Below are 27,695 nucleotides of genomic sequence, written 5' to 3'. Positions count from 1 at the left end.
GCTTCTCCTCGTTCACTAGTTCTAGGTCAGTAGATACATTTGTAGTGCCATCGTACATGGTGCTTGATGCAGGAAGAGAGTTACCAATCTGCATTACTTTGCATTTGGTTGCGTTAAACCTAAGCAACCAAACACTTGACCATTGCATTAACTAGATATCTGCTGCACACATGCTACATAAGAGCCGGCACCTATCTCGTAATCGCGTAGAGACCCCAAGCTGCAACTAGCTATTAGGTGCAGTGGCGGATCCAGGGGGGTTTCATTGGTTTCCACGGAAACCCCCTTTGAAAAATGATTGCGTAACAATTAAATGTTTTAATTATCGCGGCGTGCGTCTCGATCGAGATACTGTAATTAGAGCAGTCACAGTAGCTACTAAAGTAGTGTGTAGGAAGTTTTTAATATATTTTATGTACTATTACTAGGCTGTGACCTTTTTTTTTTTTTTTTTTTTTTTTGGTCTCACCTTACCAAACCAGACGATGTAGTGCAAACGTTTGCGTATCTCATGTCAATATATCACCTTCTAAACTGGAAACCCCCTTTATAAATTCCTAGATCCGCCACTGAGGTGAATGTCTGACAAGTGTCATTAACGTATCTGTGAATTTGTCAACTAGCTGGCTAGCTATGTACTACAGCCGGGCTAACAATAATTCAGGCTACTATCAGCATGTGGTGATTTTATTACGTAGGAAAAGTGGCAGCTGGTTTTGAGCAACTTCATAATATTCCTTAACTTTTGAGAATCTCCAGTCCCAGTTTTCCTCTCTTACTGGATTGCTTTGCATTCCAGTATAAGCGCCTTTTTTTCTGGAATTACTATAATTAGTTGATAAACGCGCTAGTGGGAGGGACTCGGGCTATTGGATATCAATCTCGTTATGTACAGACTTGCTCAACCACAAAATTGCGTAATACCGGAAACAAAATAATATCACGTGACGATGGTTGTAACACCGGTAATGCGAGAGACCTTTTATCGATAAGGCGATTCTAATGGATTCAGGAGTCATAAAGGAGTTCACCCTCAGGCTCAAGCTTACCGTTTCTTCGTGTTCCAGCCTATGTGTTGTACTGTGGCCGCTACTGAAGGTTGCCACCCGTGGTGCTGATGACCGGTGAGCTCTTGAAGGTACAACTAGTGTTCTGTGTTCAAATAGTCTTTATACCCTTTTCACCTGTTCAGCCTATCATGTTAAAAAAAAAAATTGCACCCAGAAATAGTGCTATGTTATGGGTGTAACATGACCAAATTTCAGCTTATTCACAAGTCAAGTTAGGCCAGGCAAAAACTTAATTGTTTTGCATCCCCTCCTGCATCCCTTTTACCCACTGCCTCTAATTTCATTGTTGCTGTTATCAATCACAAGCAACACTGTTTCCTCTTCTATAACCAGTTGCAATTACACCAGGTGTGTATACTTCAAGTAAGCTGGGCTAATAATGAGCAAAGACAAGTGTGAATTCAACAAGTCAGAAATTAAATTTCTAGGCCAACCAGTTAATCACGTACATCCTGATCCTGACAAAATACACGTTATCAGAGACACAAAAGCAAGCACCAACTAATATTCGTCAGTTTTTAGGTATGATCAATCAATTGATCAAATTTTCATACGTACGTCTGTGTATATAATGTGTGTAGGTCTGTACTGCCTGTATAATATTGCACATTTATGAATTACCATTCAGAGTTTGGCTGGAGATGCTACAGAAGAACCTCAAAGGCTGCAAGAAGGAGATTAAGAGTCTCTCATTGATTGAGAATGCTGTTAGTAACTGTGATGTTACTTGTTACTTAGTTACCTAATCACCTAGGTGACACATGTAGCCTTCCTCAAGGCCAACTACAAGTACTCTATTGTAAAAGTGTCAAGCTGTTAACCTCAGCTCCAAAGCCACCATCACTAGCTGACGCTGGTCGCTTCAACAATCTTGGTTGTCTACACAATCGCATGGGCAAGTACAGTTTGGCATCTTACTACTTCAGCTCTATGATGCCCTCAATGACTTCCCACCATATCATTGGAGAAAGGTAGGTGAGTGGGTGGGTGTGTCCTGTGTTGTCATGTGCTCTGTGGTTGTAGCAGCACTGTCAGGTCGTCCATTGCCAGTACTGGGGGTAAATGGTCGTCGAGTGTTGTTATATAATCTTGGACTGCAACAACTATATGCTGGTCAACCAACTGTTGCATTCACTTCTTTATTGGAAGCTGTACAAGTGTTTCAATCCACACTTGTGGCTTCAGCTGGCTGAGACTTCAATAGTGGATTATAATAAGGTTGTTATGGTGACCGTTACCATGGTACGTAATTGTTATAATACTTGCAGGCACAGATGGTCTATGCAAAGCAGCAGTATTACCATAGTCAAACTGTAGTTGGAGCTGGTTTCCATCAAGTTTTGTTGTCATGCCGATGGAGGTAGGTCACTTATCACATGACGGATCATCATCAGCCATATATGCCAACCCCATCACTTTACTTTGCTAACATCTGTCTGTATAATGCTCTCTACTTGCTACCTCCACTGCCACAGCAACCAATGAGACTACATTGTATCTGAGTTGCCATGTCCACCACTCCATGGTGATGCTATGATGCCATAAGGGTGTCCATTCTGGCAAACAGTTCTTATATTTTGTTATGTCGAGGTGACCCGGTGTCTTCACTACACTACAGTAAACAACTTCTGACCATTCCTTCACTGTCATTTCCACTGATGTAAGTGTCATATTGACAAGAAAGCTATGGGCTATGTAGTTAGTGTTGTTACATGGACGTAACTTTTAACCTCACAGTTGTGAATGTAGCTTAGACAACCACTTCAGTCAACTCACCAATGGTAATGAATATAGATATGAATGTTTCATAAATTTGTTGTACCATGTTGTCTTGAGTTATGGCCCAGGTGTGTTTAACTTTAAGCGGCTTTTCACCCCGGCCAGTAAACAAGTCTGGTGACTATACAAGATTATCATTTCTATACAAGTTCAACATTCTCATATTTCTTTTAATAACTTCAGTGTTTTACTCTAGTCTCCTTGATGTGTTCCTCCGTGTAAGGTAGTTTACTGTATGAAATATTCTTTTACTTCATCCTTCAAGATGCTATACAGAATTGTTAGAAATTATAACTACACTAAATGTTCAGTTGAGACCTGATATTTATTCAAACTTCTTTTTATACCCTACTTACTAAGAAGGCTGGCTATCATTTTACAGCACAGCAAATGGCACTTGGATGGTGGCAAAACATAAGTACTAGTTCTTAAAAGGCATTTATTTGGCTAACCTTTATAGTAATAGATAGCTTGATTTGGAGTATTTCATGACCTGCTCACATGGAAATCCAAATTTTTGTAGATGAGAAACAAGTAATCAAGTTTGCCTTACCTGTACAGTTCTTGTCAAATTGCTACCATGATTTTCATACATTAGCGTTTTACCCTTAATGGATTTTGCTAATCAATCAATTAATAAGAGTGGGTGCCAGGTACATGTAATTGAAAATGTTGTAAGACACCCTTTTGCAGATCCAGTCACATATAATGTCAGGGTTGAATATTTAGTAGCATATCCATCACTTAAGGCAAATAAATAATTCTTACCCTATGACTTATAAATCCCGGATTTAGAGGGCAGTGAAAACTCACTGGAAATATTCTTTGTAAGACTTCACCACTATTTAGAATATTAACTTACATTGTTTTAAGCTGTTACATACATTGTATCATTTACTACAACATTTTTAAAAAACCTTCTGTTAATATCTTGGGTGATGTATTACATGCTTGGCCCTGTCCATCATCAGGTGTCCCCTATTCAAAGTTTCCATTAGTGCATCACTTGTGGCATCCTAATGCAGGTTTAGAGTAGCAATTGATGTTATTATGAAGTATGTTCCTCTCCAAATTAGGTGTTTACAGCAAGCAGGTACTCTTCCACTGGAGTCTATACTACTGAGGTAATAATCCTGTTAGTATAATGGCATCATCTGTTTGGAACGAGAAGGTACACATACTGGACTGGGCTACTGGAATGGACTACTGGACTGGGATTTTTTGCTTCATGATTCATTTTTCAACACTTTTTGTTAAGCACATTGGCTATTACACCTTCTTCAATACAACTGCCCACTTGTTTTCATTGGCATGTCCCAAAACTGTGGTGTATGGTATGGGCAATATATTTCTTAGAAATGCCAAATGTGCAAACATACAATGATGCTAAGCCAACTAATGCGTACATAAACACAGTAGTTGACTAGTGGCTGTAGTAGTGGTACATCACACAGTACACATCATTACAACTTGCTAGTATACTGCACAATGCAGCAGCTACCATGTACGGATGTGATTAGATTATAATACATAGCTAGATCATTTCATCCCAAGCTCCTGAAAATATTTATCTTTGTGCAAATGCAGTTAATCTAGATTATCTAATTTTTGTATGGTTTACACTAGGGAAAGGCATTAAAATGTTTGCTATCAATGTACACATTCAACTTTATAAACAAGTCATGCTATGCTATGTAAGTGGTCTATAGGGTGCATTGTTGGAGTACATAGGCATTTCTGAGGAATATGTTTTCATTAACACAACAACTAACAGCACATTCCTGTACTCTGACAATTAAAGACAAAAAGTGAATCACCAGCCCAATGAAATTAAAAACCAAAAATCAGTAGTCCATTCCATGCAGTGATCCAGTCCACTGTTTGTACTTCCCAAGTGGCATGCTAACAGCTGGCCTGTGTGTGGGTGTGCAGTTGGCCGTAGGTTTACGTGAAGTTGGCATGGGAAAATTGTTTACGTATGTGTATTTGTCCACACTCACTTGAGCAAAATATTTTGAAACTGAAAGAATGACGGAAGGCACTGGATAGTTACAGTAGCAATATATTTAAATATGCATGGCCAATCAATTTTATTGATAATGAACACCAGGAACTTTAAAAAGTTTATGGTGATGTATAAGACTACCAAGAGTGTTTTAGCCTGTATAATAAATGATTATGTGAAGTACGTAACACAGATATTCAAGTAATTTTTTATTTTGGGTTGCCTTTACTAGTTGGTGTATTTAGCCTTTTCAGCCAGTATACCAATGAAAATATTTTCATATTACTATTTTCAAAATCAATGAAATATCCATGCTATTTCATACAATCATTCATTAAGGGCCAACGCATCAATCAATAACTCCGCAATACTATTATTTACTCTTGGGTGATATATTCCGCTATAATCACCCACCCATTTGATTATTTCTTACCATTTATTCTGTGTACAGATGTGTGAACACAATGTCAACCATCAAACACATTCCATCCACTTATTCATAATAATGATCACCCACAGGGTAACAGAGTTACTACCTCAAATTGATTACACTAGTACAGTATGGTGAGGCTCCTGCACACGAAACACCAGATGTCATATACTAGCTATGGAGGTTGAGGACAGATGTTATGGAGCAGTGAAGACTGATGAGAACATGTCAGCTGCTGACACTTGGATTGGCTGGCTAGCTTTTACTCTAATGTCATTAAATACATGTATGTAAACATTGTTCATGTTTGTATGGTGATGTCTCATCCATAGTTGCATGGTGTACACAGCATAAGAGGACACATCTGTTTCTATTCTGTTTAGTGTTGCACAGATAATTGGATCGGTTATCAGAAAACCATATATTAGCTGTTTTTGTACGTATAACGGTATTGGATGGGTGTCAAGATGAAAAAAAGCAGCATACACAGATATGTGTATTTATTTAAAATACATGCTAATAATATGCATCAAATGATGTTTACAAATGCATTAAGTTGCATTTTCAATATTGGTTTTACCGCTTCCATGTACTGTCAGCTGTTTTTGTAGCAATGCTACCACTGTAAATAAATCGGTCCTTCACAATCAAACTTCTAATAAAAATTGCTACAAAATCTGATATCGACATGTTGTGCAATATCAGATTGGCTACATTTATCAGCTTGAAAATATCCATTATCGGTTATTGGCAAATCTTATATCAGTGCAACACTACTTCTGTTTCTACCGGTCAAGGGATGAGCTGTGATGACATGTTAATGATTGTAACACGCAGGTACAATGTATCTGACCTGTCACAGCACCCATCAGACTCGTACATTTCTGACAAGTACAGTGTAAGCTATTTTTCTCTTCCTCATCCTAAACTGTCTCAAAATACTTGTGTTGTAGCTTTATTATCAAGACAATGACCAGTACAAGCACATTATTAATATAGTGCTGCCTGACATGAGGTACACCTTAGACTCAAGAAATTTCGTTAGTTATCCTCTGAGTAATGCCTAGCTACAATGAAGTAACGAAGCCTACTGAATGAAGCTTATTCACCAGCTTCTTACTTATAACCAAGATTTGCACATTGTCCAACAACGCAATCATGTCACGTTATAAAGTGGTAGTTTCACATGTGACAGCTTAAGGCTGTGGACACAAAGTAATATAATATGTAATATTATTATAGTTACTTTATTTTATGAGTAATATGTAACTGTAACTAAATAGTTCAGTTGCATGTAATATGTAACTAGTTACTTTTACTAAGTAACTTGCCCAGCACTGGTCATGAAGTATACCTTAACTAAGTTAGAGAAACCTACCATATAAGCCTAAATATTTCAAGGAGGAATTTTTTTGTGGTTTTGGGGGTTATCAGCGAAATTTTCAACCTTGAAATATTTAGACCTCCATATAGTCCAATACATTTGGGAAGTGTTTGCAAATCCGCAAAATTTTTATTTTTAGCAACATTGCTCAACCTCGAAATATTTGTCCCTCAAAATATTTAGGCTATACAGTACTTGACATGGTCACTATAATGAGGTGTTCTTATTACTGAGGTCATAAAATACATCTACGCTATGTGTGATATGTATTTAACATGGCTGGAGTCCTAAATGGCCACGTATAGTTAAGGGTTCAACTTTCCAAGGTTTTACCTTCTAATCATCTAATTCTTGCTCATTCTTTCCATTCAACGTATCATCCATGAGCTCCACATCTTAACACCCACCCTGGCAAACCTTTACTATAATCCTCACTGCAACAAAGGAACAAGCAACTGATCCTAACGTTTTGACTAACCAACATTAACAATAATCAGTTGTAATACAATGAATACCACATTGGATGATTTACTGTCTGTCCTAGACTTCATGCTCCACATATTGGTCAGTCTAATAGTTAAGTACATGGTCACACACTGTATATACAATCTAGCTTGGATACTACGAGCAGCCCTCGATGAGTTGTGGTACAGTTATCTACCATTGACATCACTGCGGCGATTGAGGCAAACGGCACAAGACTATGACACAGCACACAAGTGCTCCACCTTACAATCAACTGCTAGCATCTCCCACCAGGCCTACACATGCCAGTAATAATCTCAACAATGTCACCATTGGCCTTCACAAGGGCCCCTGGTACACAAAACCACTGTAATGTGACTGGTACACTTCACAAGGCCACTGATATACAATCAAAATAGAAAGTCCTTAGCTTCTTATGAAGAAATAAATCATTTCTAAATGAAAAGGGGCTTATAAGACCACAAACTTTCTCATCCTCCTGTAGCAGTACTCAAAATAGCAGTGCAGGAGGGTAGATTTTTATTGTATTTTTTACTAACTAGATAGTTTACTTAGCTAGCTAAAATGACTCAAAATGTAAATTTCTTAGACTTCTCTAGCAAGGTACAAACTATAAAAGGTGCTAATTGGCATCCCTTAGCCACCAGTGGTACAAAAAATCCTTGATAAGGTAAGTAAAACGGCAATGCAGGTGGGGATGGTAATCTAATATGTGGCCTAATGAATCAATGTTTGAACATCCGGCCACTACACTGACCACACAATCCATTTGTGTGAGTGTGGCAGATGAGTGACATCAGTTTATGCCTATCACTGGTTACAGAGCTATACTAGAAGCTTGAAATTATAATCCTATTGGTATACATACCTGTCATTAGCAATAATTCCCACCATGACTCTGCACTTAGAATATTTTTTAAATTACATACTGAACACCCGGATAAGTGCATAAAAGATTAGCTGGTTAAACTGTTCCAGTGATCATGCCTAAGTGTAATGATAAAGGTGTGCATATACAATGTTAATGTTATTATCTGCTTTACCAATTAAGCACTGAACACACTGATAGAATACTGAGTCTCCTACTTCCTCAGTTGTTGTAGAATAGCTTACCGGTCATCAGCACCACGTGTGCCAACCTTCCACAGTACAACACATATGCTGGAACACGAAGAAACGGTAAGCTTGAGCCTGAGGGTGAAGTGAACTCCTTTATGACTCAGTCCTGAATCCATTAGAATCGCCTTATCGATAAAGTCCGCTCTCGCATTACCGGTGTTACAATCGTCACGTGATATTATTGTTTCCGGTATTACGTAATTTTGTGGTTGAACAAGTCTGTACATAACGAGATTGATTTGCAATGCGCCGAGGATCTGGTGATTGCTACGATACCACTGGTGAATGGGGACCCCAACTCGTGATTGACAGTTGATACGAAGTATGATCAGGACCGTATGCGGCTATGACGACAAGGGCAAAGGAAATCGACAGTAAAGAAGTGTACGTCAGCGCATGCACCTACTGGCACCTGAGCTAACTAGCTAGTATAAATATAGACTACTATGTGGGAGTCTCAACCTGCTGCATGGCCTGTTGTTTGTTGACTCCGGTGTGACTATTACACAGTCACTGGTGGTGGGGAGAGTTTGCTTCCCGGTTCAGTTGCCTATAGCCTCTATCGCCTGCCTGACTCACAGTTAACTTGCTAGTGTAGGAATTTTTAATTTGGGGGAGGCGCATGATAACTAACTATTTGTAATTGTTTTGATTCCCATGCATAATTTACTTTGGTCATTCGATTACAGGGATATAACAAGTCAGTAAAGGCATGCACAGCTAGCTGTGATTCATGAAATCAGCCTAGTTGCTATGCAACGTTAAACCTTCCCCTGCATGGCATCATGGCATGCGTGGTGTGTGAGGCACACTTAAGGCTACTCCAAATAAATTCTCTGTTTCCCGTTCACCGCCCGCATCTATAGCAACTGTCAGCTCTAAATATTCCATTATTCTGTATTCTTCCATTTTTTTCTGGTTATTGTTACATACTGACAAGCTCATTTGAAACCCTGTGAGCTCACGTGTCAGCAGTGCTATCAAGTCTACACAAACTTCACGTTTGTGTTATTTTTGCAACTTCAAAATCGGAAGAGACATGCAAGCTTAACCATGCTTTTATGCAGCTTTTTATGGTTGTGCAAGGCAAATAATGGCTTGAAAAGCTGCCAATCTTATAATGAATAATGGAAATGGACCACCCGCCCGCATGCAAATATGCTTGAGTCTAGGACGGGAAACAGAGAATTTATTTGGAGTGGCCTAAGCCGTATAGCCTCATAGATACTAGCTATGCATTGCTCCTGCCAGGATTATGTTGGTTAAAATGCAGTTCTGGGTACTCAGAACAATATTATTATATTAGATAGCTTAAATATCAGCACCTGTATCGGGCTACAGTAGCCTAGGGGCCTATACTTGATTAGTTATATTTCTGGCTCCAGCTGTTGTAGGTTATTCTTAAAATATTCCATCCACCTTGCTATCTTGTACATTATAACTCTATTGAGTTCTGTATATTGATGAGATCTTCATTAAAGGGTGCTGATTCCCTTAAGTAAAGCACATGCAAAGTCATCAGAATCAGCTGTCCAGCACTTGACAGTCAGTTTCAAGAGTGGTGACAAGGACAGTTTTTATACTCACTCATGCATGTGCATGTTTTGGGGCTAACAAAATCTAGGAGTATCTGATCGTTAAAGACTGAAATAAAGTACCATGTAGGATGATTAGTAGTGGTTGGTATTTGGGGGCACTGTAACTTCGATATGGTGAACACAGATCATGACGGGAAAGACACAGCCTATATGACAGTCAGAAAGCTGTAACAGTTTTACCTGCCAAGGTAACAAAATATTTGTAAGAATAGAATTATCATCACAAGAATTCAAACTTATATGAGCTGTTACGTGTATAATTGTGTGATTGTTACTAGTGCTTTTGTTGCTAGGACAAGTACTGTAGAACTAAGAATTATAACACATGTACACTTGCAGTACTTCTAATAACAATGACTGCAGCTACCATAGGAATTTCCATTAGAAGCTTTACAGTGCAATAGATATGATTACAAAAGATAACAGTTTTCATAACATATGTTTCACTGAAGGTATGCTAGCATGCATATCATTAAGTATATGATGAGTGACAAAACACTTCATGTCACACTTTCACACCTCATCAGATCAAAGGAATTCTTTATGGGTCATTCCATGTCAAATCAACAAGGAATTTAGGGTCACCTCTCGGATTTTTACGAAATTTGGTGTGTTTGTAGTACCTGTGGTGCTTATCACTCATGCAAATTTTTAGCTCCATACATTCCATAGTTTCTGATTTATGACCACAAATATTTTGAATATTTCATGAAAATTTGGTCCATCTCTGGTTACAAAATCAACCGCAACTTTGTACTGTGTAAATATTTTAAAACATAGTTTTCACTGATGGAGGACTGTTGATTGACCTTTCCAGTGATCCCTAAATTATGGGATATCTACTTAATTATGGTTCAAAAGTACTTCATTGAAAACTTTAATCCTTTATATTTTGAAAAATGCTGCTTGAAATTTTTCAAATTCTTTTGTGAATAATGATTGGGTCATAGTCTATGTTTGATAAAATTTTTGTGGTGGGACCACAATGGGCTCAAGAGATATAATGAATTATGTTGTGGTATGCGGTGGAATTTGCAGGCTATTATTGCTGTATTGGAGTGTACACCTCCAATAACCACTCACAACAAGGCCATGCCAAGTTTGTCTTACAGAGTGAAGGTGTCTAGGTACATTGAAACCTGTATTAATGACCACCTGTATTGAAAGACCATCTATAAGCTGTAGCAAATTTATACTTTAATTGGATCTTAATGTATAGCACCAAAGCATCAATTTTTCTAGCAAATCCAAAAATGGTCCTTATTAGACAGGTTGACTATAAATGAGATCATCATGCATCCATAAACACATTAATGTTGTACCATCTCTTCAGTTATACCTTATTTATTAAGTAAAATCTTGCCGTAGTGCACTTACATACATATCCCCACTCTACACTATTCAAGTTACGTACATGGCTGCATAGGTACAACAGACCTCCTCAAAAAGGATATCTGGGTACCTTGATAACCTCATGATCTCACTTTATAATTGTACGTACATTTTGGATCCAAGACAAGTCTGTGGTTTCTCAAAAATGAACACTTTATCAATGGTCCAGGGAATAGAAGAGTTACACTGTATATAGTAGATGCATTACTTGTACCAAGAGTTTTTATATTATTAACACTTGCTTGCACCTCAATGTGTGATTTATAGTACTGTAATTACTAAAATTAATGGTTTATCAAAGTATTTTGTGTTCACGTTTTTGAAGATCAGTACAGGTAAATGGTAAATATGTGGTCAACATATTTACTTCCTATGTGAGTATGTGTATGAATTTATGATTTGATCTTCAAAGTGGTTTTGAATGTAATGTAGTAATTAATTTCACACATTGAGGTACAATCAATGCATGTACGTATATGGTAAAACCCCTCCATTCTTAGGACCATAATAAAGTGCTCATATTACAGAAGCCACAGAAGTATCTTGGTCCAAATGTATGTGCACCGCTAGAGTGGGAGTACAGTGTATAAACAGGTGTCCTGGTTATCAAGGTATCCAGGTATCCCTTCTGAGGAGTCCTGTTGTATGTATCTATGCAGCCACATACGGAACTTAAATATGGCTAAATCCACTACAGTGGGATTCAACTTAATAAAGAAGGTACTTGTGAAGAGATGGTACAACATTTACATGATGTTTAGGGACACATGGTGGTCAGATCTATAGTTTATAGTCAACCTGTCTAATAAGGACCATTTTTGGATTTGCTAGAAAGGGTTGATGCTTTTGTGCTATACATTAAAGAAGTATAATTTAACTGCAGCATATAGGTGGCCTTTCAATACAGGTGGTCACTAATACAGGTTCCAATGTACCTAGACACCTTCACTCTGTAAGACAAACTTGGCATGGCCTTGTTGTGATTGGTTATTGGAGGTGTACAGTCCAATACAGCAATAATAGCCTGCAAATTCCACTGCATACCACAACATAATTCATTATATCTCTTGAGCCCATTGTGGTCCCACCACAAAAATTTTATCAAACATAGACTATGACCCAATCATTGTTCACAAAAGAATTTGAAAAATTTCAAGCAGCATTTTTCAAAATACAAAGGATTACAGTTTTCAATGAAGTACTTTTGAACCATAATTAAGTAGATATCCCATAATTTAGGGATCATTGGAAAGGTCAATCAACAGTCTTCCATCAGTGAAAATTGTGTTTAAAAATATTTACACAGATTAAAGTTGCATTCAATTTTATAACTAGAGATGGACCAAATTTTCATGAAATATTCAAAATATTTGTCAGGGGCGGATCCAGGAGCTGGCAAGGGGAGGGGCACAAACAGGCTAAGTTGTAGGTGGTTGGGGAGAGCCAAATTCTCTAGTTCAGTGCTGCATTTTTGAAGCAGCAAATAATCACCTCTTAGTAGTGTCTCATTGTTGATTTGTGCCATTTTGGCGTTTTCAGATGGTTGTGAAGCCTTAAAAGCGGTTTAAAAGGCTCCAAATGTCTAAAAACAGCAATACTATAATTATTTTTAGAGGCGCTTAATGCGCACGAAGGTGCTGGGTGACAAGTTTCGCTTTAGTTTCAGGTGAATTTGTAATAAATGTTAATAAAATGTGCATATTTTCATAAGTTTATAAACTGATCTTGGCCTAGCTGACATAAAGTTTAGTGGCTATTTTAATCAGAAGTAGCTATGGCTGGCTCCTCCACAAGGTGTGTGTGTGTGTGGGTTGGGGGGGGGGCATTTGCCCCAAATGCCCCATCCTGGATCCGCCATTGTTTGTGGTCATAAATCAGAAACTATGGAATGTATGGAGCTAAAAATTTGCATGAGTGATAAGCACCACAGGTACTACAAACACACCAAGTTTCGTCAAAATCCGAGAGGTGATCCTAAATTCCTTGTTGATTTGACATGGAATGACCCTTATGCTACAGATGTGATGTAGCACACTTAGCATTGCAACATCTGGCACACTTAGCAGTGCATCATCCAGATGTCACACTGCAAAGTGTGCTGAATACTCGTTACTGCATTTCACAAACTGTACAGTTTTAATGCTTCTTACTATTGAATACTGTAGTAAAAAGTATGTACAACCTATTATGAGCAAGATGCACTTTACATTGTGGGTTTCAGTAATCTCCTGTGGTTCTCAATTGAGACCAACTGAATCCCACAATCAAAACTGTCTCTTGGTGATATAGGTTTCTTATACATTTTGAAAACCTTACATAGTAAGTACTGGTGTTATAGTAAGAGCTAGTATGAAACTTTGATATAGTGACTGTAATGATATATTCAACAACCTCAAAGTATCCTGGACAAATACCAGGCCATATTAAAGGCACCCTCAACCACATCAAAGTGAATTTAGTAGCTTAAAACAACTTTAAAACCAAATTCAAAAGCTTAAACTACTAAACATATTAGTTGCAACACTGAAAGTCATGCATTGTCCTCATACGTATGCAATTGCCCTCACGTGCACACCCTGGGACATCATGCACACATATCAGGCAATGCACCCCCACCAGCACCACAACCATCACATGCATGGTATATTATATGTAGCAACTAGGGCTGTGCGATAATGGAAAAACCTATATCTCGATAAGTTTCGATAACAAAATCCATTTTATCACGATAAACGATATTATCTCGATAATGAAATATTGCTATTGAGTACTTTGCAAGGGTAGTTGTGCCTAATAATAAATGTTTAAGGCTAGTATCTCTTGCAAAAATTGCCCTTTTCAGAATTACCACAGCCAGTTGTAACCATACTCACAAGAGTACCATCTACCTGCTTTTAATATACAATAGTCTACAGAGATTTATTATTATCTTAAGCTATCGATAATAGAAAACTAATTATCTTTATCCTGATAATGACATAGATATCACGATAATCATGTTATCGCCATTATCATACAGCCCTAGTAGTAACCTTAAAACTTTTTTTAATGAGTTGATAATAGTTGGGACGAGCCTGAGCGAGCCCCACACTAGGGAGTCAGCGGTGTAATGGACACGTTTACAATAAATTACGATATAAAGCGGATACCTTACACGTGCTTCCAGACCATTCTCCTTATACGGTGTGCGTAGTCCATACAAGTGCATGTAATCGTCCATTCCACGGGGGATAGATTACTGCTTAGCATATTTGGTATGTGTAATGGTTCATTTCACGGAGGAGTTAACGGCGTAGATTACTGCTTAGCCATATTTGGTACGAATAATGGTTCATTTAATGGAGGAGTTAACGGTGTAGATTACTGCTTAGCCATATTTGGTATGTGTAATGGTTCATTTCACGGACGTAGACTACTGCTTAGCCATATTTGGTATGTGTAATGGTGCATATTACGAGAGTTATCGGTGTAGATTACTGTTATGCCATGTGAGTGATGTCTGGCCACGTGTAACTATTGAATGGATACGGAGGAACGTCTTAGATGTAGGAGGGAGCAGTACAGGCTCAGAAGGGATGCAGAAACTCCTGAAGAGACAGAAAGAAGAAGGCATAGAAAACGTGAATAGCTATATGCGGTGTCGTAGAACTGCAATGACTTGAAAAGAAGAGGTTAAAGTAGTAGATCAAAGCTTGACCTTATCAACACCTATCATACCATCAATAAAAGCTTTTCAGATGTGTACATAGTGATTTTGCACAGGCTATATTGATTCTTAGACACTCTCCTCCATAATTTTTCAGTAGTTTTCACTGCCAACAATACTTCAAAAATATACACTCAGGCTCGCCCCACGATGCTATTAGCATCTGTCTAGTATAGTTTCCAAGAGAAAAGAAAAAGATAGTTAATGCGCACAGTTGTGACACAAGTAGCTAGAGTTACCTAGAAGTGTCCTTCCATGATGTTTTGTCTCTATAATGCATCCATGTATGAAAGGCCTATGCACTTGGTAAAAGCAAATACATGTATTCAGTATGTTTTAACATCTTTTAATTGTGCGATTTAACAGTACGATATCATACAGTATGATAGTACTGTATAGTAGGGACCACTAAGGAGTAGGCGTGGCCCACAAAATAATATCACCCAAAAAACAGCCTCAATTACCCTGATGCCAATGAGGCAGTATTGGTTTGGTGAAACTAAGCCCAAACAAGCTTTCAGATCGACCCGAAATGCTTTCAACAAGTTGCTACAAAATTTAAAAAAATGTATTTAACAGAATTTTCTACTGACTGAGTAACTGACTGACTGATGCCTTCAGACAAGCATAACTCGATAACGGCTAAGGCTACAGGCTTGAATTTTTCACTGTTCGATGTCATTTCGGCCCGACAGGTGCCTTTAGGGATATAAACTTCTTATTGTTTTACTGTGATTTAATATCGTGCACTACTCCAGCTTGTTTCAGTACTTTTTATCGATGTGAAATGGTCCCTACTCTAGTTAAAAATTCCAAATTTTTCTGTGTACTTGTAATTATAGACCTTGTTAAAATTTCATTGTCTATTACTTTGTCAAGCAATATATACTAAGATGTGATGGTGCTCACTACTGACCACATTTCAAGTCCATAGCCTTTTCTAGTCTGAAGTTATGAGTCATCAAAGTTGGTAAATTAGATGTGTGTGGAAGACCCCTTTTCTTAAATCCAGTCACAATTATGGATGTAAGTAATGAAAGTAATTATATTATTGTTAAAATTATGATATAGTATGTAGTTGCATTTGTCCTACCTTCCACGTTTATCCAAGTTCAGGCCCGTACCCAGGGGGGTTCGGTCAAACCCCCTATTTTAAACTGGAAAAATGATCTTTTCAACTGTAATCTGTGTTCTAGCATTCCTTACACGCCTTCCATGGCTTTTTCTAGCTGAACCACGTGTGGCTTCCCAAGGTATTAGGCCACTATAATGAGATAACTTGTTTCTCATCAGCTTCCCATAGAGTATCACACGTGGGTGGGCTGGTTATTTCATTATTGCACAAGCCATAGCATATTTGTACATAACCAGTATAATAATCCTTTATTTTAGGTGCACACCAAGCAGTGGTACACACTGAGGGTAAAACTCCGACTGCACATAAACTTCAACCTCAGTAACAAAGCTTTCAAGTCCTTTACGAGAGTTCCACCAGTCTTGGGGTCATGTACCATACCCCAGTACAGCAGCAGCAGCGGCGGCAGCAAACAGCAACGGTGTTAGCACGTGTAGTCTTATTAGGGGGAGGGGCTGCAGTGGCGGATCTAGGAATTTATAAAGGGGGTTTCCAGTTTAGAAGGTGGAAATATATATTGACATGAGATACGCAAAAGTTTGCACTACATCGTCTGGTTTGGCAAGGTGAGACCAAAAAAAAAAAAAAAAAAAGTCACAGCCTAGTAATAGTACATAAAATATATTAAATAACTTCCTACACACTACTTTAGTAGCTACTGTGACTGCTCTATTAGAGTATCTCGATCGAGACGCACGCCGCGATAATTAAAACATTTAATTGTTACACAATCATTTTTCAAAGGGGGTTTCCGTGGAAACCTTTGAAACCCCCCTAAATTCGCCACTGGGCTGTGTAAGCTTGTAGCAGAAGTAGCAACACTAAAGCTACTATGACTTTTAGGGGGCATCTCCAAACTGATTTTGGTATGCTTAACGTCATAATGACGTTAAGGGAGGAGGGGGGTTCAGCCCATGATGTTATTAATTTTTATTAAAGCAGTCAGCACATATTTGTCGAATCACGTATTGTGGTCGCTGGTGGTATTAAGTATTCATCGAATTGCATTTAGTAGATGCTGGTAGTATCACTATTAACTATATTTTTTGGCAGGTGGTCAGGTTGTTTAATCACGTGATCAGGTGCACGTGATCCCCTCTCAACGCAGGTCGGTGACAAGCACGTAGCTGCTATTGCGTTTTCGAGCCTTTGTTGTAATCTGTATGGCTCGATGTAGGATTTTTGGCCCCTGCAGCTAACTCGAGCCTATCTGGACGAGAGTTCCATAGCCCAAAGAAAGCCCATAATGGGGTAGCAGGGGGTTCTAAGTGGCTAGTTGGAGTAGTTTAAACCTTGTCGAAAATGATCATCTTGTTTGAGCTTGGTTTTCCTATCGCCCAGATGAGGTCTTGTCACCTTTGATAGGCACTGTTAAGCGTTAGCGCCATAGGGTTAGCACGTGTGTCTGCCTATTCATGGCTACCTGGCCACCTCTGTAAACCGTGCCAGCAGCACAGTTTAGGAGCTGCAAATTGCTATTGGTTGTTGATACTGGCCGGTATAGAAAGGAATATATTTCAAAACGTTAAGTGAGTGATGTTGTATCAGTGCCATGCCCTGGTCTGGCCGGCGAGCAATCCGCTGTCAGCAGGCTACCCCAGCTTCATCGATACTTAGCTGCGTGACACTACAGCCTTTGTTTGATTGAAGTTTTATGGTCATAGTTATGACTTATGCTAAGACTGCTTGCTATAGGTGTGTCACCAGCGTGGTGCCAAGTTGGCAGTATCAGTATCCGTAGCTATAGCTTGTTACTATAATGTACGTGTGTATGCAAGTGCGTTTTAGTGGCTGCATGGCCTGTTGGATTTTTGCACTGTAGTCATGGGATGACCTAGGTGATGTGCAGTTGCGCTCTGTCCCCAGCTCGCAGTGCAGTCATAGTGAGTAATATTGGCTCACCTATTTGTGTACTCTTGACACAATCATAATTGACGTGTTCCCCGTATCCGGAGAATTGAGGCACAGCCCAGTCTGATGTGTCTATGTGTGATACTGCTTAGGGCGATCTCACATCTCTGTTTATAGTGTAAGCATGTGTGTTAACCGTGCCTGGTGTGATTTCAATAAACTAGTGCATGATACCGCTGGCATGTGGTAGTGATCAAATACCTTAGTACAACTTTGTCTTGTTGCCTGAAGTAGTGCTACTAGATCTAGACTCACTCGGTTGCTTTTTTCGGTGGTCACCATAGCTGTTATAGTGTGCTGCTTATCTGTCACATCCTGACTAGCTGGATATAGAATATTCTAGTCTGTTTTTTGTTTGTTTTTCTTTTTTTTTGATTGCTAGGAGTTCTAGTCAAGGTGTTCCCAGCAAGTGAGCTGTACTAGTCGCAGCTGGTCATCTTGATTATTGGTTATTGATTTAGCTGATATGTGTGTACTGTACATGTGTTACTGAACATCGCTGCCACGTCTAGCTACAGCAAATAATATAGTCTGGTGCTAACGCTCGAGTTGATGACTGACTACGCTGTGCTGGTCACTTAGCAGGTATAGTCATATGCTCTCGGTGTAGCTGAAGCGTGCTTAAACTGTGGCCACAGCTGCTGCAAGTCCTGCCATTTAGTGGTAGTGATTGGCTGATGTGTGACTGTACCATGCTACCAATGTAGCCGTCCTGTCATTCAGTTAAGTGCAGTAACTGATATGCTACTGTATAGGCAACTGAGTAGCCATTTTGTTTACTGCCATCGATGTTGTCATGTATAGCTGATACATATCTGTAGTGAACTGTGCTATACCACTGTATAACTGTCAAATATACTGCAAATGACACTGTCAGGTGCTATCGTTATAGCTGATGCAGGAACTAGGCCTTTATGATCAGTGTGGGTGAAGAGGAGTCTTTAGAGCACATGGTTGGACATGCTAAGTATGTAAGATTTTGCAGAGACCAAAGCCCAACCTCAAGCGATTGCTATGGCCACTGTACTGCATTACTGACATAGTTGTCTCACTCACTGTGACTGATACTGAGTGATAGTGATGCAGTCAGGTGAGAAAGCTCATAGCTGCCCTGTGCTGTTACTATCTGTAAGATCTGTCGATGGTGCAGGTGGTACAAATAACGCAACTAATGTGTAGCCGCAATCGTGATGTGGTTAGGATTATCTATCCCGGCATGGCTGTTACGTCTGCAACTAATGCGTCAGGTGCTTTCAGTATGCAGTTGAAATTCCTGACACTTCTGCTGTACATTATTCGTAGCAGTCTATCTGATGTGTGGATGTAGGATCATGACAAAGCCAGATCTCACATCTACTACAATTGATGCAGTCAGATGTAACAATATACCTGATATATGTGACTGCACAGTGCTACTGATGTAGCTGTCGTGTCCACTGAAGCTGCGATTGATGTAGTGAGTATGTGTGGTTACACTGGTGATATTTCTGCTACCTCCATTGTAATTGATATAGTCTGATGCTAACAGTATAGACTGTACAGTGCTACTGGTGTAGCTGTCCTGATCATGATGCAGTCAGGTGATGATATAGCTGATATGTAGCTGCCCTGCTGAAGTTTCTACCACCTCCGCTGTGAAATGTTCCTATGTAACAATATAGCTGATGTGTGGCTGTTGCTACAGTGCATGGTAATAATGTATAGCAGTACTATGGCTGTCCCATTTTTCATTTTATTTTTTTATTTTTTACCACTGATGTAGTCAGAAGCTAGCAATATAATGACTGTACAGTGTTGTTGACGTAGCAACTACAGCTGATGCATGCAGTATAGCTGCCGTGTAAATGTGTGATGACAAGAGGTCACGTTCACTGTGATTGATAGTCAGGTAGCTGATGTATGTATGATTGTACTGTGATACCAACATAGTTATCACATTAATTTTACTAGAATTGATGTTGCATCATTCCTGTTTGAGAGCTACCAATGTAGCCCGTGTTTGAGTACTATGGATGTAGTCCACGTTTACTGATGTAGCTCATGGTTGAGTGCTATCGACATAGCTCACGTTTGAGTGTTACTGGCGTAGCTCATGTGTGATTGCTACTGACGTCACTCATGTTTGAGAGCTGCCAACTTACCTCATCTGAGTGCTACTGACATAGCTCATGTATGGCTGCAACTAATGTAGTTCATGTCTGGTGCAGCTTGCATTTGAGTGCTACCAGCTTACCTCATTTGAGTGCTACAGACTTACATAGCTCATGTCTGGGAGCTCCTGTCTGGGTACTATCAATATAGCTCATGTCTGAGTGTTACCAATGTAGTTTCTGTTTGAGCATCAGCGATGTAGCTCATGTAAGCATGTTTGAGTACTACCAACGTGGCTCATGATCATGTCCACATAATGCTAATGATATAGCTCGTGTTTGAGTGTTACTGACATAGCCCATGTTTGAGTGTTACATGGACGTAGATCATGTTTGAGTGCTACCAACACAGCTCATGTCTGAGTGCTACTGATGTAGCTCATGTTACCAGCTTACCTCTTTTGAGTGCTATGTACCAAGTAGCTCATGTACGAGTGCTACTAATATAGCTCGTGTTTGAGTGTTACCAAACATAGCTTATGTCTGAAATTGAGTGCTACTGATGTTCGTAGCTCATGTTTGCATGCTACTGATGTAGCTCATGTTTGAGTACTGCTGATGTAGCTCATGTTTGTGTTTGAGTGCTACCAACATAGCTCATGTCTGAGTTTAGTAGCCCGTGTTACCGACTTGTATAATTACCTCTTTTGAGTGCTACTGACATAGCTCCTGTCTGAGTGCTATTGATATAGCTAATGTTTGAGTACTACTGACTGCTCGTGTTTATGTGCTACCAAGATAGCTCATGTCTGATACTGAGTGCTACTGATGTTTGTAGCTCATGTTTGCTTGCTACTGACATAGCTCGTGTTTGAATGCTACCAGCGTACCTCTTTTGAGTGCTACTGATGTAGCTCATGTTTTGAGTGCTACTGATGTAGTTCATGCTTGAGTGCTACCAATATGTTTATGGTGGAGTTCTACTGTTGTAACTCATGTTTGAGTGCTACCGACATAGCTCGTGTGTGAAAGCTTTTAACTTACCACATTAATTATGGGTGCTACCGATGTAGCTCATGTATGGGTGCTACTGATGTAGCTCATGTCTGGGCACTACCAATGTAGCTCATGCCTGAGTGCTACCGACGTATAGTAGTTCGTGTTTACGTGCTACCGACATAGCTCGTATTGTGAGATGTAGACTCATGTTTGAGTACCAACTTACCTCATTTGGGTGCTAGCAACATGGCTCATTTCTGGGTGTTATAGCTGCTCATGTCTGGCTACTAGTGATGTAGCTCATGTCTGAGTGCAACTGACAGCTCATTCTGGGTGTTACCAACATATTGAGTGCTACCGATGTAACTCAGATTTGGGTACTACCAATGTAGCTCATGATCATGTTTGAGAACTGCTGACATAGCTCGTTTGGGTGCTATACCGTCTTAACTCATGTTTCGGTGCTGCTGACATAGCTTATGTGTGAGTGCTACCAATGTAGCTCATGTTTGAGTGCTACCGGTGTAGCTTATGCTGTGTGAGTGCTACCGACATGGCTCATGTTGTGAGATGTAGCTCCTGTTTGAGTACCAACTTGAGTGCTACCAACATAGCTCATGTCTGGCTACAGCTACTGATGTACCTCATGTCTGGGTGCTACTGACAGCTCATGTCTGGGTGTTACTGACATATTGAGTGCTACCGATGTCACTCAGGTTATTACCGACGTACCTCATGTTTGAGTGCTACCAATGTAGTTCATATGTGACTGCTACCAATGTATTTTTCTACAGTTGTGACTCATGTTTGAATGCTACCGACATAGCTCATGTGTAAATGCTTTTAACTTACCACATTTGAGTGCTACCGATGTAGCTCATGTATGGGTGCTACCGACGTAGCTCCTGTCTGGGTATTACCAATGTAGCTTATGTCTGAGTGCTACTGATGTATAGTAGTTCAGTTTGAGTGCTACTGACATAGCACATGTTTAAGTGCTACTGACATAGCTCATACTGTGAGATGTAGCTCATGTTTCCGTACCAACTTACCTCACTAGAGTACTACCAACGTAGCTCATCTCTGGGTGCTATACGTGTCTGGCTACTAGTGATGTAGTTCATGACTGGGTGTTACTGACATATTGAGTGCTGCTGATGTAACTCAGGTTTGGGTACTACCGATGTAGCTCATGTTTGACTGCTACTGACATAGCTCATGTTTGCAACATAGCTAGTGTTTGACTGAGTGCTACCAGTGTAGCTCATGTTTGAGTGCTACCGTTGTAGCTCCTGTTTGAGTGCTACCGTTGTAGCTCCTGTTTGAGTGCTACCGTTGTAGCTCATGTTTGAGTGCTACCGTTGTAGCTCATGTGTGAGTGCTACCAACATGGCTCACATTGTGAGATGTAGCTGATGTTTGAGTACCAACTTACCTCATTTGAGCGCTACCGACATAGTTCATGTCTGAGTGCTACTGACAGATCATGTCTGGGTGTTAATAACAAATTGAATACTACTGACAGCTCAAGTCTAGGTGTTAATGACATATTGAGTGCTACTGATGTAGCTCAGGTTTGAGTACTACTGATGTAGCTCATGTTCGCGTACTATTGACATAGCTCATGTGAGAGTCCTACCGATGTAGCTCATGTGTGAGTGCTGCCAATGTAGCTGATGTTTGAGTGCTATTACCGTTGTAGCTGATGTTTGAGTGCTACTACCAATTAGTGTAGCTGATGTTCGAGTGCTACCAACGTAGCTGATGTGAGTGCGACTGACGTAGCTGATGTGAGTGCTACCGACGTAGCTGATGTGAGTGCTAGCTACCGAAGTAGCTGATGTGACTGCTACTGACGTAGCTGATGTTTGAGTGCTACTGATGTAGCTGCCAATCCACCTGTCCCCGACTGAACCAGGCCTAGCTATCATTCCCCTTTTCCCTCCCTCCTAGGGGCTATACTTTAAAATGTGGGATCCAACCAGCTTAATTTGCGGTCAACCAATCCATAAATTCCTTTCAAAAGAAAATTCCAGCAACCTTACCCTAAAAAGGCCAGGTACCCTCTACGCCTACCTCCAGGATGTACTATATTTCACTCCCTTCCTCTGTGAAGGGAGGAGAATGAGTATAAAATCGATGACTGGTTAGTGGGGACTTCCGGTGGTAGGTGATAACTCACTCGGCGAGACAATACTGGAGCATCTACCGATACAATCAGTTGTGATCTGTGTGTGCCACCGCGGCTAGAGCACTATTGATCAAACTAGTGCCGGAAACTTTCTTGAGAATCTTCCTGGTCACATTCTGACGGTTACTATCACTGTGGTTCGCGGGGTAAAAGTAGAAGTTGATACCCTATTATTCATCACGATATCATTCCGTTTGAGGTAGAGATGAAGTATCATTGCTCTCCGTCTCGCACTTTTACGCACGACGAGTTGAAGTTCGATCACACGAGCCAACAAATGGCGCCTTCTGCATCACGTGCGTAACTGGCTGGAGGCATGCGTGATTCTTTTTGTGCTAACCACAGTTAAGCTATTAACCTCCATTTATAGTGTAAACAGCTATAGAACAGAGAAAGTGACGTGATTAAACAGCTATACTGTTTGTAGACTATGTTTTCAGGTAAAGAATATAACGTTTTGTGCTTCTATTGCCAATGCATTGTTTTCATAGTGTGATGTTAAGGAGGGGGGTCTGAAGTTAGCATCATTATGACGTTAAGCCTACCAAAATCAGTTTGGAGATGCCCCCTTAGATATGATGGCCCTGCACATAGGGCATGTAAGTCATGATACCAATGCTAGTGTATAGTCTAATGTACACTGTAGCACTCACTGTTGATGCCTTGGTGGTTGTTGATACTCCAGAAAGCACTCTGATCAACACAGAAGTCAAAAACACTCATAAATGGTGCTCAATGGGATTGCAGTTTTCCATGGAAATAGTGCTTTTCTACGTGGTAAACCCACTACCATAACACTCAAAAAAGCCATGCTGCAATCTCGTGCGATAATGAGTGCGCATTGCGCACTCATTATCGCACGAAAATGGGCAAAAGAGCGGGCGGTTGATGAGAAACAAGTTATCTCATTGTAGTGGCCTTAATTAACCATAGCGCTTCGAGGTTATCTGTGTACATAGAAACCACTTTAATGATGCATGAATATAGACAGTTTTCTCTTTATCGCTAAGGCTTCTATTATTCTACTTACAGTATCTTAATCGGGGGTCCGACACCAACTGGAATCCAACACAAATCAATTGGAATCCCACAATGGAATCTGGAAATTGGGCAAGAATTTGGAATCTGCAAATGTTTTATAAGTCCGATTATTTCCGTATATTTCTAGTAAATTACACTGTATATTATCTCGAGTGCTGTGTTGCAATCAGCTTAGTCTGGTGAGCACGGTGCACATGTCTCGACACGTTTGTACAGGCCTCGCCTATGATCCAATTAGCCTGGAAGCCAGCTGAATGCGCAAAATGTGTTAATTTATGTGTTGCTATAGCTATGTAGCTAAATTTCCAAATTTTAAATCTGGAATCTTTAGTTGGAATCCAGAATCTTTGCGAAAAAATGGTGAGATTCGGAATCTTACACGCGACTTTTGGGTGGTGTCGGACCCCTCGATCTTAATAAGGCCATCCATCGAGCCATCCTTGACCATACTGCACTGAGAGCTACTTCTATTAGGCCCCTATTCGGTGATTATTAGTTTCTCATCCAGCCTTTCTAATTATTATGATGCGGGCGGGAGGGTATTACCATTATGCTATTATTTTATAATATTAACACACTGATGTACAGACCTTGTCCAAATTGTCTTTCTTTCTTACTACAAACATTTCCTTCACCACTTTTCGTGATCGCCAACTGTTTTTCGACAGTCAACTGAAAGCCTGCTTTGATGAAGTCGATAGAGCACGATTGCAACTGGCACTGCAGCAATTTGCTTAGGAAAACAACAGTTCTCCTGGTGATATAGCGAATTGTAGCGTTCATCAACAAAAATTATAACAGTTTGGTATCACGTGTTCTTCTGAGCATGCGCAGAGTAAATAATGGCTTACCATGCGGTAGCTTAAGAAGGATGCGGGCGGTGGATGAGAAACTAATAATCACCAAATAGGTGGGGTCCGCAACGTGAAAAATGAAGTTGCAAGAAACAAATCCCCAACTATCGTAGTATGTTACCCTTAGTGCCCCATCACTAACACCACCCTTGGTTTGAAACTGAGTTCCCTTGTTGGAGCAACACGCGAATTTTAATATCTCACGTGATTGATCTTTATTCCTTGCGCTCCAAAGAAGACGTCCAGAGCTCCCAGATTCTGAGTGTGATATCAAGTGTTGTTGGCCTACCAAACCATGCATAGAAGTGAGTAAAACTTTGCCTGTGTTTTCCACGGAAGCTGATTTTCTGTTGATGGGTCGAGAAAATTTTTCGTTCGAGGTGCTCTACCAGCCAAGAGAAGAGAAGCCAATCCTATCACATAAGATGGTAATGAAGTTGGATGTATAAGTATTCTAGGCACCAAGTTTGAAAGAGCTGCCACCTTTCTAACCATCTGGCTGGCAGAGATGAAATTTTCAGCACAATGATCTTCAATGATTTTGGTGGGTTGTCTCCTTCCTACTGTTACAAACTGTCTTCCTAGGAGCTTTAAATCAGGGGAAGATCCAGAAGAACACCTGAGGTTTCTAAGAAGTGGTCAAATCCTTGACTTTTAAAGTTAAAAGGTCATTGGAAGCTACTACTCTAATAGAACATTCAGTATTCTATAAGAAAAACCACACATTTACCGTCTGCTTTTGGTTGTGTCAATTGAATAACTGTATAGATTGCTTGGAAAGTGTGCACTTTATGGACATTTAAATATTAAGATGCTGTTGCTGGAGAGTCTAATAGTATTTGAAATCCTGCTATGAAGTAATCATTTTGTATCAGTTGGAGTACTCTATTGCAGGACCAGCTCCAGGTACCTCACACTTTACATACCTGGTTTTCTATACAAAAATTAATAATAATTATGTATCTTGTGCAACTGCCCAAACAAATAACAACTTAGTAATGTATATAGGTATAGCCAATACCGTAATGCTGCTGTGTATATGGCCTATGAGTTTGTGAAATTATTGATTCATGACTGAGATAGAAGTAAAGCAGAGCTTCACAGCTTTATCTGTCAATGTGAGTAGTTTACTACTTTATAGGTGTAGTAGACCAATAAATTACACATGTTTTTACAGTGTCCTTTTATCATGTTTTACACAGATAGTGAAAATAGGGCAGGGAACCACAAGGCCATGGTCCCCCAGTTTTGGTGGTCAATTCTTGTAGCAAAAGATCAATGTGCTCTGAATCATTCTAATAGAGTAATCGTAACTGTTAGTAGCTGCTTAATTTTTAAAGTGAAAATGGCCACCCAAAGCAATGTCTCAGAGCCCTGGGGCATGCATCCAGATGGAATCTGTGTCCGTATGGGCTAATTAAATGGAACTTTTTACATTTAATTGCAAGCACTTGATAATTAAATGTAAGGAGATGTGCATGGTTTAATAATTCCTTGAACACATTAGTGTACTTTATTATCCAAAGAATACATTTAACCTGTTGTATTGATTTCTGCATGCCACAGGTCTATATGCATTAGACTGTTCTGTGTAACAACACCCGTTTAAAATAACAAACTTATCTTCATCAATCTGCAATGTTATCTGCTTTAATAAAGCCAAATCTCTGTTCATCTAGATCTATTAATTTTGCATCTTTGCCTATGTTTCCCTTACCATATCAATGATTGTTTGTTCCATTGATTGTTGAGAAGCTGTCGTCAGAGCTAATAAATGCATGGCCATGCAGAGCTGACTAAAAAGCATACAAATCATTTGGGGTATCAATTCAGCTAACTAGTTTGTAAAGAAATAATTGGCTATAAGCTTGCACAATATTTAGAGTATTGATGGATGAGAAAGTGATGATTGAGTTTATATATTTAAGCGTATGGTCATACACATGTATGATTTGTTTATTGTCTGCCATGGATATTGTACTGTAAACTACATGTGTGTAATAGACTAATCACACCTTTGTTTTCGAAGTGACCTGGCATGCGGGTAAGTTAATGTACAGTACGCCTTAATAGGATGTGGAAAATGGATGTCTATTCCAGTCAGGGGCAGTGGAGAAGGGGGAGATGTAGCCCCTGTAAAAAAATTATGGGGGCTTTACCCCCCAAACAATATTTGTAGCTGTGATGGAGAGCTTAGCTCAATAGAATAATAATTTGAGATACTACAATAGAGCAGTCAAGATTGAGATATTCTAATAGAGCAGTCAAAGTATTCTTAGAGCTGTTAGAGGAGCAGTGTAGCAAGATACGTATATGTAGTTATAAATAAGGAGATCTAGTCTAGTTGGTGGAGGGCAACTATTGCCAGCAGGTAGTGACTATTTTTTGGTCTTCAACTTACAGCTAGATCATGGCATCATCGATCTAGACCCCAGCCCCTTCCCCCTAAACAAAGGTGTCTCATCCTCCCTTACTATTCCTGCATTAGAATCATACTGCCAATCA

General features: G+C 39.7%; 2 protein-coding genes across 11 annotated transcripts in view; both read left to right on the top strand.

Moving 5' to 3' along the window:
• The first annotated feature begins 940 nt into the window (after positions 1-940).
• Positions 941-5,691, top strand: LOC136258732 (uncharacterized). 8 transcript variants are annotated; one of them, XR_010702953.1, is made up of 9 exons: positions 942-1,138; positions 1,699-1,777; positions 1,825-2,041; positions 2,094-2,288; positions 2,339-2,430; positions 2,661-2,730; positions 2,808-2,851; positions 3,926-3,973; positions 5,374-5,691. XR_010702953.1 is itself a non-coding variant. In XM_066052077.1 (7 exons), the coding sequence occupies exons 4-7, from the start codon at positions 2,133-2,135 to the stop codon at positions 5,420-5,422; spliced, it is 345 nt and encodes a 114-aa protein (XP_065908149.1). In that variant the 5' UTR covers positions 941-1,138; positions 1,699-1,777; positions 1,825-2,041; positions 2,097-2,132; the 3' UTR covers positions 5,423-5,691. The 8 variants fall into 8 exon arrangements, 6 of the variants coding, with proteins under 6 accessions (XP_065908149.1, XP_065908148.1, XP_065908147.1 ...); XR_010702952.1 differs by having other exon boundaries at positions 943-1,138; positions 2,661-2,851; XM_066052077.1 differs by lacking the exons at positions 2,661-2,730; positions 2,808-2,851 and having other exon boundaries at positions 941-1,138; positions 2,097-2,288.
• Positions 5,692-8,516: 2,825 nt separating this feature from the next.
• Positions 8,517-27,695, top strand: part of LOC136258312 (solute carrier family 35 member F2-like) — a 28,136-nt gene continuing 8,957 nt past the window's right edge. For 2 of the 3 annotated variants that reach the window (XM_066051636.1, XM_066051635.1), the window contains exon 1: positions 8,517-8,657. In XM_066051636.1, coding sequence (XP_065907708.1) covers positions 8,620-8,657 — 38 coding nt within the window. In that variant the 5' untranslated portion in view covers positions 8,517-8,619. Of the gene's footprint in view, positions 8,658-14,738; positions 14,884-27,695 lie in introns of those variants that run through there. The other variant, XM_066051637.1, reaches the window with a different exon arrangement.

The sequence above is a fragment of the Dysidea avara genome, chromosome 6, assembly GCF_963678975.1.
Source record: "Dysidea avara chromosome 6, odDysAvar1.4, whole genome shotgun sequence".
NCBI lineage: Eukaryota > Metazoa > Porifera > Demospongiae > Dictyoceratida > Dysideidae > Dysidea > Dysidea avara.
Note: the sequence above shows the minus strand (reverse complement) of the source record. Positions and strands in the feature narration are given on the sequence as shown.